This window comes from Giraffa tippelskirchi, chromosome 11 (assembly GCF_054371585.1).
Source record: "Giraffa tippelskirchi isolate mGirTip1 chromosome 11, T2T-mGirTip1v1.2.pri, whole genome shotgun sequence".
In the NCBI taxonomy this organism is placed as follows: domain Eukaryota; kingdom Metazoa; phylum Chordata; class Mammalia; order Artiodactyla; family Giraffidae; genus Giraffa; species Giraffa tippelskirchi.
Window position 1 is genome coordinate 110,050,740 of NC_137285.1, and position 16,193 is coordinate 110,066,932.

General features: G+C 40.0%; 2 protein-coding genes and 1 non-coding gene across 4 annotated transcripts in view; all 3 read left to right on the forward strand.

Annotated features, from left to right (window-relative positions):
• PIK3C2A (phosphatidylinositol-4-phosphate 3-kinase catalytic subunit type 2 alpha) overlaps positions 1 to 2,996 on the forward strand; it is a 110,071-nt gene extending 107,075 nt beyond the window's left edge. The window contains exons 33-34 of one of the 2 annotated variants that reach the window (XM_081541482.1): positions 177 to 355; positions 2,787 to 2,996. In XM_081541482.1, the coding sequence (XP_081397608.1) occupies positions 177 to 355; positions 2,787 to 2,856 (249 nt within the window). In that variant the 3' untranslated portion in view covers positions 2,857 to 2,996. Of the gene's footprint in view, positions 1 to 176; positions 2,503 to 2,786 lie in introns of those variants that run through there. The other variant, XM_081541483.1, reaches the window with a different exon arrangement.
• A 5,259-nt stretch (positions 2,997 to 8,255) lies between these two features.
• Positions 8,256 to 10,974, forward strand: RPS13 (ribosomal protein S13). The gene is made up of 6 exons (XM_081541485.1): positions 8,256 to 8,367; positions 8,514 to 8,562; positions 8,732 to 8,810; positions 9,744 to 9,913; positions 10,221 to 10,321; positions 10,900 to 10,974. The coding sequence occupies exons 1-6, from the start codon at positions 8,345 to 8,347 to the stop codon at positions 10,931 to 10,933; spliced, it is 456 nt and encodes a 151-aa protein (XP_081397611.1). The 5' UTR covers positions 8,256 to 8,344; the 3' UTR covers positions 10,934 to 10,974.
• LOC145527988 (small nucleolar RNA SNORD14) lies at positions 9,499 to 9,588 on the forward strand. Its single transcript, XR_014070068.1, has one exon. It is a non-coding gene; the product is annotated as a small nucleolar RNA SNORD14 (small nucleolar RNA).
• Positions 10,975 to 16,193: the final 5,219 nt, after the last annotated feature.

Below are 16,193 nucleotides of genomic sequence, written 5' to 3' on the forward strand. Positions count from 1 at the left end.
TGAAATACATGTGCATCCAACATATGAGACAAATTCTACTAGATGTGTCATAAGCAGTGTTATTAGTTGAAGTCACTCTGACTAATAATCTTTCTGATGTTTTTACATAAAATAATCCTAAAAGCCAGACAGATAAATAATTTGTAATCTGCTGTTTCCTTTTTTCTTTGCTATAGCTTGTGTACAGTGGATACAGCAAAGAATCCCTAAGACAGAGAGAACTTCAGCTAAGTGTACTAAGTGCAGAATCTCTGCGGGAGAATTTTTTCTTGGGTGGAATAACCCTGCCATTGAAAGATTTCAACTTGAGCAAAGAGACGGTTAAATGGTATCAACTGACTGCAGCAACCTGTTTGTAAGTTAGTGAATGTCTGAGCTTTGGAAGCAAGAACAGTTATATAAATATGTGTACACACACATGTGAACTTTGTATATTTTTATATTTGGACAGAAATTATACAGTAAATGTACTTGCTGCATTTCCACACATCTGGTGGACCAACAGTCGCTTAACTAACTTTTATGAATTTGTTGACATCATTGCTATTTTAAAGTCATTGTATAGAATGCTGTAGATCTTAAACTTAATATATAATAAGTCCTAAAAAAGACTTTTGAGTTGGTGAGGGAGTTAATCCTTTCTTGAGTAATTGAGTAATAGCTTTAGTGTGGTCTGATACTATTTTGTCAGTTCAACCATCTATTTTGTATTGTTTCTTACACAGACACAGCACGTTTGTTTTCCTGTTTTGCACCTTTTACAGCCTTTACCACTGTGTATATTCATAAACACCAAAGGAGAGGAAAGGTGCAGGATGTTACCATAAAATGCAGCTGCTATTCATAGGGCCGAAAAGCAAAGCACAAATAATAAATAGCTAAGAACTACTAAGTAGTTTATAGAGTAGGGAAAATAACACTGCTTTTTATTATTCATGTCTTTCAAGCCTTTTTCAGAATAAGTGCCAATCACTGAAGTTGTAAATAATGGTGCCTTAACTTCATATGCTTCTCTGGTACTTCATTCTGATTTTTTTCCTGACTTGATAAGTAGTTCAGTAGTTTTCACTCACTTTTTATTAAAACAAGATATTATGTACACTTACTAATGTTTTTCCCACAGATAGATAATTTTCTATACTTCAGATGTACAACTTATTTAAACATCAGCCATTTGATACGTGTTTTTGTTGCCCGGTAACTGAATGAGATTCATCAACATAACTGTACACTAAATTCCATCATTCCATTATAATCCTGCTTTTATTCCCAGAAGTGTGAACTGAAATTTGGTAATTTCACCCCCATGTATCTATACTCCACTCTCTCATTAAACAAGAGAAAACGTGTGCACCCAAGTGTCCATTCCTGTTCTGTAGAAGACTCTTCACAAGAGGCCCAGCACAAGAACTCCAGGTTCCACACTAAATTTTAATGTATACCTTTATGGCACATTTTGTCTGATTTACTTAACATTTGTAAACATTTCACATTCACGTGAATTACTTTCCTTAATACAATATTTAGAATCATTAGGAACATGATTGAAATCATTCTATAGTAACCATTAAGAATAGGGTTCATTTTTATTAGTTATTCATTCAACTTCACACATAAATTTGTTTAGTTTGGATAAACAGGTATATGTAATATTAATTCTCATGGCTAGAATAGGAATTCAGACACTTTTAAGTAGTAACAGATTGTAGCAATGTAGTTGCTGTGAGATAACTGATAAAATATGCAATGAAAAATACCAAGAAAGGAAGGACAATCTCTGATTCAGTTGCCCAGAACAAAATTCTTATAAACTGTGCAGATGTTTAATGTAAATGGTGATACCTGCAGAGCAGACATAGAAGAGTTGAGATGTATCAGTGGGACAGGTTAAAAAGAAAACTTGAATTTTTGGTGCCTAACACTAGTGGTCCATTTGTAGGAAACCCCATATATGAATGTCTTTTTTTATATTAAAATATGTTGTCTATTTAATAAGTTAATTAAAATGCAGATCAGAGCACCACCATTTATTTGTTTTTTCCATATATAGTTAACATTTCCTTAAAGTGTGTAAGTAGCTTTGCAAATGTAAAAAAGTACTAGATATTTTCACTTGTTTTTAAGACCTAATTCCATTCCATGAATTGTCACTTAGCCACTGTTAAAAAAAAAAAAGTACTGTCTTGGTAAAAGGTCACTGTTACTTGGACTCAGTGTATACTGCCTATTTGCAGTCTTGTTACAGCAGTGTCTTTTACAAATAGTAGAGCTAGAGAATGTTATGTCACTTTTCAATTATAAGAAATATGGATTCTTATCCAAAAGTCTATATTATATACTCTGTATAGTTAACCAGAGTTCAAACAAGTGGTAATATTTCTCTTAATTTAACTCATTATGTGCCTTCTTTGGTCATTAAAAAACACACATATATTAAATGTATTTTAAATATAAGTTATTTCTTTGTGAACGCTAATCGTCAGCCCTTACCAAAAAAATAAATTGACAGAGGCGCCTTTGCACTACTTACTATCAATAAACTTTAAACTGGTTGTTTTTTGAAACATTTTTTTAAAGCTTGCATTAAAGTAAATCTGAAACAAATGTTTAAACAAACTAGCTAAGACACTAATTTTTATGTATAATCACAATGTTTCATACCTATCTTTATTGAGTAAAAATAGTTATGCTACATGTAAGACTGTGTGTAAAGAATAATGGAGCTAAAAAAAATACATTTTGTAATGATCATAGTGTAACTGAAGCAGAATTTTTTCCCCTTGCAGTGTTTTGGAATTTGAAAATAATGGTTTCTCAAAGAACCTATTATTTTCTCTACTGAGGAATCCAATGTAAGACTTGCACTGATGTTTTTATTACTGCCTTTATAAGATTCTATAGGTATCTAAATGTTAAGGCATGTATGATCTTTGATAAAATATTCTTTTATCTGTTCCAATTAATGTTGTATAAAACTTTCAATATTTTGCCTTAAATTGGTTGACTGTTTTTTCTATGATTCACGTGGCATTTAAAAAAGAAAACATTCAGTTTGATACTTAAGACTTAAGATCACAAATGGATAAAGCCCCACTACCATAATCCATGGATTTACTTACATGCTCTTTGACTAGCAGTGCAAATAGGAATATATATGGCAATTAGTCTCATCTATAAGAACCAAATACTTTAATTATATTAAGGTAGTGAATAAAGATGTATAATATTTTTATTAATACCTTAAATATATTCAGTGGATTGAATGTGACTTCATAACTGTACTATGATTGTATTAAAATATTTCTGGGACAAAGGAACTGTGCTGTCATTTTCTTCATCAATATGTTAACACTTTTGGTTCCAAACTTTGATAGTGAGCTCACTGTTGCTCTTCTTTGCATCTCACCCAGGAGTTTATTAGGTTCAGGTAATGCTGAATTTCAGAACTGGCCTGCGATTTGCCCTTAAAAATGTCCAAAGAGAGTGTCTGACATTTAAGTGTGGTTCTTGGAAGATCTGGATTGCCACTTTGTTAGAGTTCCATCACCGTTTCATTGAAGTGAAATGCTTCTATTAGTATGGTCCCTGCCTTTGGTAGTTTATTTAAATACTAAAGAGTATAGTGACAGCCATGCTGTAGACATATCTTCAGAACAGAGAATGTAGTTCTTAATACCATACCTCAATCCTGGAATGATACTAGTGAGGTTGTGGTTCTGTAATCCTAGAGGTAATATGTAAAAGGACCAGAGACCATGAAAGAGCAGTAACTTAATTACGGCTAGTTTAGTTTTTGAAACACTTTGTCATGCAAATTTTAGACAAACAAAGTTAGACAACACTTGAATGAACTCCATGAATGAATCCCATCACACACCTTCAACAGTTCTACCTGAGGGAGAATCTTGTTTGGTCTGTATTAATGAGGATGTGCCTAGGTGTAGATACCTTTTTACGTTTTTCTCTTTAGAATTCTTAAATTTATGGATCAGTAACTTTCTTCAGTTCTGAATAATTTATTATGACTTCTTTTCCAATTCACTACTTCTCTGTTCAACTGTTTAACCCTCATCCATTGAGATTTTAATTTTGGTTATTATATTTTTCACATCTATTTGGGTTTCTTTTTGTTTGAATCACAAACCAAAAGACGGAGGACTGCCAGGATCAGTGAGGAAAGGGTAGTATTTTTTTTCCAACAAACGTTGTGAGGACAACTAGATAACCATATGCAAAAAAGTAAAGTAGGACTCTTAGAACATAAAATTTAATTCAAAGTGGATCAGAGACTTAAACATAACTGAAGTTAAAAATCCTAGAAGAAAACACAGGTGTACATCTTTGTAGCCTAGAATTAGACAGGTTTTCTTAAGTATGTCACAAAAAAGGACAGGCAACAAAAGAAAAATAGATAAATTTGGTTTCATCAAAATTAAATATGTATGTGCATAATAAAGTAAAAGGACAACTCACAGAATGGGAGAAAATATTCACAGATCATGTGTCTGATAAGGACCTGGCATCTTGAATACATAAAGTACTCTTAAAATTCAAGAGAAAGCAAAGGATTTTTGAATAGACATTTCTCCAGAATGGCCAAATATCACATGAAGAGATGCTCAAGTCAATTGGGCTTCCCTGGTGGCTCAGATGGTAAAGAATCCACCTGCAATGTAGGAGGCCTGAGTTCGATCCCTGGGTTGGGAAGATCCCCTGGAGAAGGGAATGGGAACCCACTCCAGTATTCTTGTCTGGGAAATTCCATGAACAGAGGAGCCTAGCGGGCTATACTCCATGGGGTTGCAAAGAGTCAGACGTGACTGAGTGACTAACACTTTCACTTCATCTCGGTCATTAGGGAAATATAAAACAGGCATGTGAAAAAATGCTCAACATCACTAATAAGAGAAATGCAAATCAAAACTACATTAAGGTTATCACCTCACACTGGTCAGAATAGCCATCATCAAAAGCCTACAAATAATAAATGCTGGAGAGGGTATGGAGAAAAGGGATCCCTCCTACACTGTTAATGGGAATGTAAATGGTGCAGCCACTACAAAAAAATAGTATGGAGTTTCCTTAAACTAAAAAAAAATCACCATATGATCCAGCAGCCCCACCCCTGGGCACATATCCAGAGAAGACAAAGGTTCTACTTTGAAAAATACATGAATCCTAATGTTCATTGTTGTCGTTCAGTCCCTAAGTCACGTCCAACTCTTTGAGACCCCATGGACTGCAGCATGCCAGGTTTCCCTGCCCTTCACTATCTCCCAGAGTTTGCTCAAACTTGTGTCCATTGAATTGGTGACGCCATCCAATCATCTTGTCGTCTGTCACCCGCTTCTCCTCCTGCCCTCAATCTTTCCCAGCATCAAGGTCTTTTCCAATGAGTCCTCTCTTCTCAGATGACCCAAGTCCTGGAGCTTCAGCTTCAGCATCCGTCCTTTCGATGAATATTCAGCATTGATTTCCTTTTGGATGGACTGGTTTGACCTCCTGGCAGTCCAAGGGACTCTCCAGAGTCTTCTCCAGCACCACAATTAAAAAGCATCAGTTCTTCACCACAATTAAAGAAACTCAGCCTTCTTAATGGTCCCAGTCTCATATCTGTCCAGGACTACTGGAAAAACTATAGCTTTGACTATATGAATCTTGTCAGCAAAGTGATGTGTTTATTTTTTAATATGCTTATCTAGGTTTGTCAGAGCTTCTCTTCCAAGGAGCAAGCGTCTTTTAATTTCCTGGCTGCAGTCACTGTTTGCAGTGATTTTGGAGCCCAAGAAAATAAAATCTGTCACTGTTTCCACTTTTCCCGCATCTGTTTGCCATGAAGTGATGGGACCGGATGCCATGATCTTAGTTTTTTTAATGTTGAGTTTTAAGCCAGCTTTTTCACTCTCCTCTTTCACTCTCAATCGGCTCTCTAGTTCCTCCTAGCTTTTGGCCACTAGAGTGGTATCATCTCCATATCTGAGGTTGTTGATATATCTCCAGGCAATCTTTCATTCAGCCCTGCATTTCGCATAATGAACTCTGCATATAAGTTAAATAAACAGAGTGACAATATACATCCTTGACATGTTCCTTTCCCAATTTTGAACCAGTCTGTTTTAATGTCCAGTTCTAACTGTTGCTTCTTGACCTGCATACAGGTTTCTCAAGAGACAGGTCAGATGGTCTGGTATTCACATCTCTTTCAGAATTTTCCACAGTTTCTTGTGATCTGGTCTGGTATTCTGATCTCCTTAAGAATTTTCCTGTTGCGATCCACACAGTCAAAAGCTGTAGCATTAGTCATTGAAACAGAAGTAGATGTTTTTCTGGAATTCCCTTGCTTTTTCTACGATCCAACAAAAGTTGGGATGTTGGCAATTTGATCTCTGGTTCCTCTGCCTTTTCTAAATCCAGCTTGTACATCTGAAAGCTCTCAGTTCCTGTACTGCTGACACCTAGCTTGAAAGATTTTGAGCATTACCTTGCTAGCACGTGAAATGAGCACAACTGTATGGTAGTTTGAACATTCTTTGGCATTGCCTTTCTTTGGGATTGGAATGAAAACTTGACTTTTTACAGAGTGGTACTATTTACAGTAGTCAAGACATGGATGCAACTTAAGTGTCCATCAACAGATGAATGGACAAAGAAGATGCTGTGTATATCCTAGCTCAGTCATGTCCGACCTTGCGATCCAATGGACTATAGCCCACCAGATTCCTCTGTACATGGAAGTCTCCAGGCAAGAATACTGGAGTGGGTAGCCATTCTCTTCCCAACCCAGGGATCAAACTCATGTCTCCCACATTGCAGGCTGATTCTTTACTGCCTGAGCCACCAGGGAAGCCCCAGTGTGTATTACTCAGCCATTAAAAGAATGAAATAATGACATTTCAGCAACATGAATGGACCTAAAGATTATAGACAGATAAATATTACATTACTTTGCCAACAAAGGTCCGTCTAGTCAAAGCTGTGGTTTTTCCAGTAGTCATGTATGGATGTGAGAGTTGCACCGAAGAACTGATGCTTTTTAACTGTGGTGTTGGAGAAGACTCTTGAGAGTCCCTTAGACTGCAAGGCGATCCAACCAGTCCATCCTAAAGGAAATCAGTCCTGAATATTCATTGGAAGGACTGATGCTGAAGCTGAAGCTCCAATAATTTGGTCACCTGATGCAAAGGACAGACTCATTGGAAAAGACCCTGATGCTGGGAAAGATTGAAAGCGGGAGAAGAGGACTACAGAGACTGAGATGGTTGGATGGCACCACCAACTCAATAGACATAAGTTTGAATAAACTCCCAGAGATGGTGATGGACAGGGAAGCTTGGTATGCTGCAGTCCATGAGGTCACAAAGAGTCTGACAGGACTGAGCGACTGAACTTATATATGGAATCTAAAAAATAGTACAAAGGAACTTACTCACAAAACTGACTAACATATATATATAAAACAAACTTTGGTTACCGACAGGGAAAGCAGAGGGCAGAATTATGTACGAGATTTTTTTTAGAAATGTACAATGACTGTGAAATGACATAGAGATCAGAACCAGACAGCTCATAGTCAGGAACCCCTCCCCCGAAAGGTTACAATTAGAGATAAGAAATGTTACCAGTTGGCTACGGGCAGCCACTACCATTACTTCCAGTACAGCCATTTTCATCATGCTATTGTAAGCTTTTTTAAGCATTTTTTTTTTTTTTAACTTTGGCCATGCCCTGCAGGCTTGGTGGATCTTAGTTCCCTGACAAGGTATCCAACTGAGGCCTTAGGCAGTGAGGGCAAGTATCATAACCACTAACCGGCCAGGGAATTCCCCCTTGTGAATATTTTAAGGGGAGGGACAGACTTGAGGTAACTGGTGTCAAAACAAGGCTGGGCGCTGCTGAGTGGATGAGCAAAAGTGTATGAATGAACTTTGGCGCCCAAACTCGCTGGGCCATGCGGACGCAGATAACCGCCTTGCCCAAGGCTGGGGAACCCCTGCAGCCCTTTGTGCTTCAAGCGCACTCCCTGTCCAGCATCCAAATCCGCAGTATCCTCAGTAGGCAGCACCTCCAGAGACTCAACTGTATTCAACAGCCCTAACTGGAGGCGCATCCTCTTTCCCCGCTCCGGCCTAGTGCCGCCACAAACACCGATGCCTGCCGGGAAGTGTAGTCCACGTCGAAGTGCATTTTGGGACATGTAGTCACGCGGACGCCGGGAACGACGCCGCGAAGCTCCGCCTCCTGCAGGGGCGGAAGCCAGGACGTGTGAGGCCACTTCCTGCGTGGAGGGTGGTTTCCTGCGGCTCTCCCGCCCTCTCTCTCCTTTTGCTACCACACCGCCGCCATCATGGGTCGCATGCACGCTCCCGGGTGAGCTAGGGTTTATGAGCGGGTTGCAAGGCTGAGCCTAGGGGTGGAGGGAGAAGAAGGAGCGTAGGCAGCGTGTCGAGGGGGTAAAGTTTGGGGCTGCTGTGGCGGGGCTCGCTTCCTCACCCCGATACTGCTTTTCTCTCCAGGAAGGGCCTGTCCCAGTCGGCTCTGCCCTACCGCCGCAGCGTCCCAACCGTAAGTAGCGTGCGGGGACCGAGGAGAGGCCGGGAAGGGGTTGCCTTCCGTTGTTCGGAGGATGGATACCACGTGTACATGAGCGCGGTTTTGAGGGTGGAGAGGGCCGCTGCGCTTCGGTTCCATCCCCGATTTCTCGTCTTAAGGCCGCTTTCTCTCCCGCGAACAGTGGCTGAAGCTGACTTCTGACGACGTGAAGGAGCAGATCTACAAACTGGCCAAGAAGGGCCTGACTCCCTCACAGATCGGTGAGTGCGTCTGTTTAATGTAGCCCCTTTCGCCTGACCTCGTGTAACTTGCTGAAAAACACTGGGGCTAAATGTCTCATGTGGTTGGAAATTTTTTGCTCGTTTTCCTGACTTTAATGTTGACCGAGGCCTAGCTTTCCTTTGCTGAACTCTCAGTTTCTTATTTGGAAGACAGTAAAATAATTAAAATGCGCTCCAAAGTTTAATGAGTAATTTCTTTGGGCTGGGCACACTCCTAGGTGCGTGGTTCTCTGCGCTTTCCATTTGATGACCTGGGTTAATTCTGACAGCCATAGTTTGAAATAAGTGCTAGACGTTTTCCTGAAGTTGGGGGAAATGAGGCACGTTGCAGCTATATAACAAGCCTCAAATCACACAGCTGTTAGTGGAGAAGCTGGGACTGGCTGCTCTTGAGTGCTCATTGCTTTCTCACAGATGTGGTTTGAACCTCAGCTGTGTGTGACTTTGTCCAAATGGCTTCATTCTGCAAATGTTTGCCAGCTATGTGATCCCGGATTCTGAGAATACAGTCATTGGAAAAAAGCACCGTAGCCTTCTATTGAGCTTATGGTCTAGTGGAGATGTTACACATAATCAGAGGTCTATATATAGAGAGAGACAGAGACTCAGTCAGATGGTGCTGTTTTGAAGACTCCTTGATTTTTTGGTGGCCTGTAATCTAGCAAGCTCACTATGATGATGGTCTTCCAACATTCGCAGTTTCCACCAGAATGGTGTTCCTTAGTGTTGGGTAAACCTTCCTTGGATGTCTGAGTGAGCTTTGCTTGTGTATTCTGTTGTCGGTGTCTGATGTATAAAAAGTAAGTTGTGTTTTACAGATGGGAAACTTGGAAAGTGACTTGATCTCAGTCTTGACATCACATGCTCCAGTTTGTATGTTTGGTGTGTGAATTTATATTACTCCCTTTCCAGGTGTGATCCTGAGAGACTCACATGGTGTTGCGCAAGTACGTTTTGTGACAGGCAACAAAATCTTGAGAATTCTTAAGTCCAAAGGACTTGCTCCTGATCTCCCCGAGGATCTCTATCATTTAATTAAGAAAGCTGTTGCTGTTCGGAAGCATCTTGAGAGGAACAGAAAGGTGAGAGGATGAGACTGCTTGTACTAAATTTATATCAGTAAAATATAGTACCTCTGATTTGAATTATCCAAGGGGCACAAACAAATCACACTGTTTGCTTTGAAATAAAAGTTTCACCAGAAGAGATTTGGGGGGGCAGTTAGTTCCCTAAATTCCCTTAAGGACCTAATCTAGCCACACAAACTCTAGGCTCTGGTTCTATTAACACTAAGCAATTTTTCATTAAAGTGTATGGTGTCTATACATTCTGTTAAAATGATGTTTAGTTCTAAGTGGTTTTCCTGAATTCTGTCAATTTTATTTTTAGGATAAAGATGCTAAATTCCGTCTGATTCTAATTGAGAGCCGTATTCACCGGTTGGCTCGATACTACAAGACCAAACGAGTCCTCCCCCCTAATTGGAAATAGTAAGTTATCAACCCTTTTTGTTAACAAAAATAGGGGTTGACCAGGTATTAAATAGAGTAGTAATTATAGTAAAAGGACTGATAATAAATGTTTTAGACTGAGCCTATATGGTGTTTCAATTCTTAATTATAGCAAGAAAACAGTTGTAGACAGGTAGAACGGTTGTTGTTGAAACGATGTAAAGGGTGGTAGTTCTGTAGCATCGTTTAGAGCACAAACATGCTCTTTAAATCACTTTCAGAATGTGGGTAAAATTTAAGTTCTTCTGCTCCCAGGTGCTTATGTTGTTTTAATTTTTGCATTGATTGCTCACTATGATGATTAATATCCTAGCATTCGCAGTTTCTACCAGAAAGGTTTTTCCTCATGTTGGCCAGTTCTCGGAAGCTTGAGTGACCATCTTCATATTATGGTTGATCACAGTGAACTGATTTCAGGAACTGAACTGTTTGGTGCATTTTATATACTGGGGATTTATTTTAACTGTTAGGAAATAGCTGTTTTCAGAGATTGTGTGAATACGGAGGACTTTTTAATTAACCCAGCTCTTCCCACCTCCCCATTTTTTTTCTTTCAGCGAGTCATCCACAGCCTCTGCCCTGGTTGCATAAATTTGTCTATTGTACTAAAGCAATAAAATCATTGTTTAACAGATCCGTGTTTTGTAACTTTTTTTTGTCCAAAAATTTGTCTGTTTGTGTGTTAATCTCTCTTTAATGTGGACGTGTGTTCCAGCATTAGAATTGTGTGATTCCACAGGGAGCAATAAGATAGCATCTATCCATTGCATCCCTTCACTGCTCAACTAGTTGTTGCTAAGTCACTGCAGTCGTGTCTGACTCTGTGCGACCCCATAGACATCAGCCTACCAGGCTCCCCCGTCCCTGGATTCTCCAGGCAGGAACACTGGAGTGGGTTGCCATTTCCTTCTTCAATGCGTGAAAGGGAAGTCACTCAGTCGTGTCCGACTCTGAGCGACCCCATGGACTGCAGCCTACCAGGCTCCTCCGTCCATGGATTTTCCAGGCATGAGTGCTGGAGTGGGGTGCCATCGCCTTCTCCGCTCAACTAGTTGAGCAGCTTGTAACTTACTGTGACTGGTGGGTACTGAAAGAGACTAGGAAGTGGTAATGTTATTTTGACAAACGTCTCTAAGTAATTTGGATACATTTGATGTATTTGAGGTAGTCTCTCATGTTATCTACAGTGTAGTATCAGAAATAAATACACATGAAAGTGTCTCTGGAGGGGAGGGAATCTCTAGTATGGAGGGACCTTGGAAGCAATGTTTGATCCCAGTCTTGTGGGTGATGCTCAAAGATGAGGAAGAAGGGCTTCAGGAAACAGGAAGAACCATGAGATGAGCTCAGCTCCATGAAGCTGGCAACTTTTGGATGGGTTGTGATAAAACTTAAGTTAGTTGGGTGCTGTCAGAAAATTTAATTCTTAAAACCTAGTGAAAGTCGCTCAGTCATGTCCAACTCTTGGCAACCCCATGGACTATGGTCCATGGAATTCTCCAGGCCAGAATACTGGAGTGGGTAGCCTTTCCCTTCTCCAAGGGATCTTCCCAACCTGGGGATCAAATCCAGGTCTTCCGCATTGCAGGCGGATTCTTCCCAGGTGAACCACAAGGGGAGCCCTATGAAGTACATGGATAACCCTGTTGGAAAAAGGCGAGTCTCGAACAATTGGAATGAGGTGTTCAAGGTAAATGAGAAGCTGCATGTCTAGCTGGTTTTCTCTTTGAGTCAAAATTCAAGCAAGCCATATGTATGTACCACTTTTTTTGTGTTTATCACTTGAATAAATGTTTAATCCCTTAAGCTTTACCCAAAGCAGTAATCAAAGTTGTGTTCAGAATCTCACTGTCAGGCAAAGTCCTGTGTTTTTAAGAGACTAGTTTAAGTAGCATTGATGTCTTGTGGGATGCTGGCCTCTGGGGGTAGAGACACCTGCTTTGCCTTCCTTGTTCTTTAGAACACTGCACATACTTGCCTACCAGCTCTGTTGGGTGCAAACTGACTCAGCCCACATCCTAGTGGGGAAAACAGGTGTGGAAATTCTACTCAATTCTTTTTAAATTTATTTTTAATTGAAGGATAATTGCTTTACAGTATTGTGTTGGTTTCTGCCAAACCCAATTCAAGTCCTACTGTTAGATGTAAGTTTCTAATCCCTGTGCTGCTGCGTTTGTCTTAAAAGTGGCTAACTGTCATAAACCAAGAAATAAACAACGTAAGGCAAACTTCTCCAAGAGTAACAAGTAAACAAGGTTAACAGCAAGATCTTTGCAAACTCCAGGTAAGCTAGGCAAATGTTGGGTATTGATGGCTGTGCACTAAAAACTAGTTGGTAGTATGTGGAGCATTTGATGTTTCAAAGCATCTCTAGGTTTTCTTTTAATTACAGAAAGTATTTACATATGATTTTGCCATCAAGCCAGCAGTTTACTGCAGATATTAAACAGGACTATGTGTTGGGAGGTATTTTAATTCCTTCAAAATAATATAAAAACCACCTGCAGAAGTCTTGGGGCAGAAAGTTCAAATTTGGCTTTCAGAAACAGTCCTGCTACCTGTGGCCATGTGGTGTAGGAGGTCCAATCTCATGAATCTTACGAAAAGTTACTGTGAGGATCATAATGAGTTTCTTAATATGTGGCTGTAGTTAAGCCATGCAGGGCTTCTCTGATGGCTCAGATGGTAAAGAAGCCACCTGCAATGTGGGATGCCTGGTTTGCATCCCTGGGTTGAGAAGATCCCCTGGAGGAGGGCATGGCAACCCACTCCAGTATTCTTGCCTGGAGAATCTCCATGGACAGAGGAGCCTGGCGGTCTACAGTCCATGCGGTCACAGAGTCAGATACGACTGAGCAACTAAGCAATTAAGTCATGCAGAGAAAACCTTAAGTCTGTCCAAATCACTACTTGTTATTCAGACACTGCACATGGACATCGCATCATGCTGCAAATACCATCCCATAATCTTTTTGCTTGTTATGTCCTGGTTGTGGGTTCTTACTCCATAGAAGATGTATGTACTCTAATTTGCCTTGTTACCTTGAGATACTCCCAGAAATGGGATGTTATTAACTATTTTCTGTTACAAATATTTCCCCCAATTTATTCTCTGCCTTTTGATTTGTGTTTATGGTATTTTTGCTCTAGAAGCTTTAAGATACTGTCTTTGACGTTTTCCCCTAATGATTGTTTTCTTTTTTAAGTGGATTAGTCTTTTAAATATTTTTTTCTGTTTCTCCCTTCTGTTAAATACAGTATTGTCTGTCTTCATCTGACTTAGACATTTATTCTTTCTTTTCAAACAAAGGTTCCCATATGCTTTTTCTTGGTAACATCTATTTTGACAGAGTTGGAATCAGCATATGCATACAACTCCTGATCTACTCATACATGAGCTCCTAGGATTTCAAGGTTTCCTTCAACAACTGTTCTCTTTATTTAAAAATCATCTTTTTTTTTCAAGTGATGTTGATCTTATTTTTTAGCTGAAGTTATGCATATATCTGATTTTACAAGTCATATACCATTTTATTGGACTTCACTATAAACAGCCCCTTCCATTTTGCAGTATAATGTCTAGGACAACCACTTTCAGTTTTCCTGACATGTAATGTGCCATCTTATTTCTAAACATAATACATAATTTAAAAGTGAACAGCTGTGTAGCATCTAGTACATTTTGCAACCACCACCCTTACCAAGTTCCAAAACATTTTCATCACCCCAAAATAAAACACTATACGCAAAAAGCACTCTTTATTCTCTCCCTGCAGCTCCTGGCAACCACCAGGCTGCTCTCTGTTCCTAAGAGTTTACCTATTCTGGATATTTCCTATAAATGGAATCATACAATATATGACCTTTAATGTCTAGTTTTCACTTAATATGGTATTTTGGGAGCTCATTCACATTGTAGCATGTTATCTAGGTTATTTATTTTATGGCTGAATAATACCCCACTGAATAATAAGGTATGTGTATACTATAATTTGTTTATGTGTTCATCAGATGATGGATATTTGGGTTGCTTCCACTTTTTGGCTATTTTGAATAGTGCTGTTATGAACATTCATGTACTTGTTTTCAATTCTTTTGGATATGTATGGAATTGCTGTAACATTCTTTTTTTTTTGTCTGCGCTGGGTTTTAGTTGTGGCATGTGGGATCTAGTTCCCTGGCCAGGGATTGCCCCTCCCTTGCTGCATTTGGAAGAGCAGAGCCTTAGCCACTGGACCACTAGGGAAGTCCCAGTAACATTTTTATACTATGATTTCCTTTCTTTCTCTTTTTCCTTGGCCATGACACACTGCTTGTAGGATCTCAGTTCCCTGACAAGGGACTGAACTTGGACCTCAGCAGCAAAAACCCGGAATCCTAACCACTAGGCCACCAGGTAACTCCCTACTATGATTTCTTGAATTTTAGTTTATATCTCTTCGCCTGGAATTCTCAAAATCTGATGTTTTATATAATACGTATAATTTATATTTAAAAGAGAATGTTAGTAATTACCTTGTTCTTCCATCTGCTTAGCGTTTTGTGTTCCTGTCTCTAATTCATCCCCATATATTGAACCATAATTTAAATTTCAGTATGTTCCATCAAATTTACTTTTGTTTTTGTGTTTTGGTGCTATCCCTTCCAGGACACTCATTCTCTAGCTCCAGCTAGATTACTCTTGAGACCTGTAGTTCTGGAGTCTCCTTTGCTGTCAATAGGAGATTCTGCCTCCAGTGTCAAGAGTCCCCAGTTCCACACGATGTATTTTCCTCTTTGCTCGGTTTATTCCTTCCTTTTGGTGAAACATCCTCTGGTAGCTCTTGAAGAAAGCTCAATCCTTGGACCTCATTTCTTCTCTGTTTATGCCAACTCCAAGGAAATTCCATCTAGTCTGTGGCTTTAAATGCTTTCATTGATGTTTAGTCACTGAGTTGTGTCCAGTTCTTGCGACCGCCAGGCTCCTCTGTCCATGGGATTTCCCAGGCAAGAATACTGGAGTGGGTTGTCAGTTTTTTCTCCAGGAGATCTTCCTGACTCAGGGATCAAACCTGTGTCTCCTGCATTGCCGTGCAGAGTAGTGCTCAGTTGTGTTCGACTCTTTGTGACCACGTGGACAGTAGCCTGCATTTCAGGCGGATTGTTTACCACTGAGCCGCCAGGGAAGCCCATCTTTGCTGTTACTACACTAAAATTCCTACCCCCAGCACAGACCTTCTCTGAAATCCAGTCTTAGATATGCAACCACCAACTCAGCATCTCTAGTCAGATCTCTAATACACACCCGGCCTTTATCCCAAACTGAACTCGATTTTTGCAGCTCAAACCTGCTCTCTCCCAGGACAGATCCATCTTAACAAATGGCAGCTTGATTCATCCTCAGACCAAAACCCTAAATCATCCTTGCCTTTTTTTCTCTTATACCACATATCCACTTGGTCACCACATCTTCTTGACTTGATCTTAACAATATATAGCCCAGTTTGATCACTTATCATCTCTACTACAAACACCCCAATCTGAGTTACCTTCTCTAACCCTTACTGTTGTGAAAGCCCTTTCTAACTGTTCTCTTTACCACCCGTGACCACCACTATAGTCTTTACTATTGATACACCCAGCGTGTAGGGTGGTCTTTGTCCCACAGGCTCAAAAATCTCCAGTCGTTTCCCATCTTCTGAATAAAGTTTCCTTATCTTGCTCTACAAGGGAGTGTTAGGATCCTGGCAGGAAAACAGGTGGATATCACACTCAAATTGTGGGATTTGGAGAGTGTGTATTAAGGGAACTCTTCCGAAGGTGTGAGGGGTTTAGGGAAGCCACCAGGCTCGCTGTGTGCCGTTCCCTGGAG

Bases quoted from the DNA above. Each gene is read 5' to 3' on its own strand.
- RPS13 (XM_081541485.1), top strand. From the start codon at position 8,345: ATGGGTCGCATGCACGCTCCCGG. The intron at 8,563-8,731 runs GTAAGTAGCGTG...TCCCGCGAACAG, and splicing joins ACCGCCGCAGCGTCCCAACC to TGGCTGAAGCTGACTTCTGA. The intron at 9,914-10,220 runs GTGAGAGGATGA...TTTTATTTTTAG, and splicing joins ATCTTGAGAGGAACAGAAAG to GATAAAGATGCTAAATTCCG.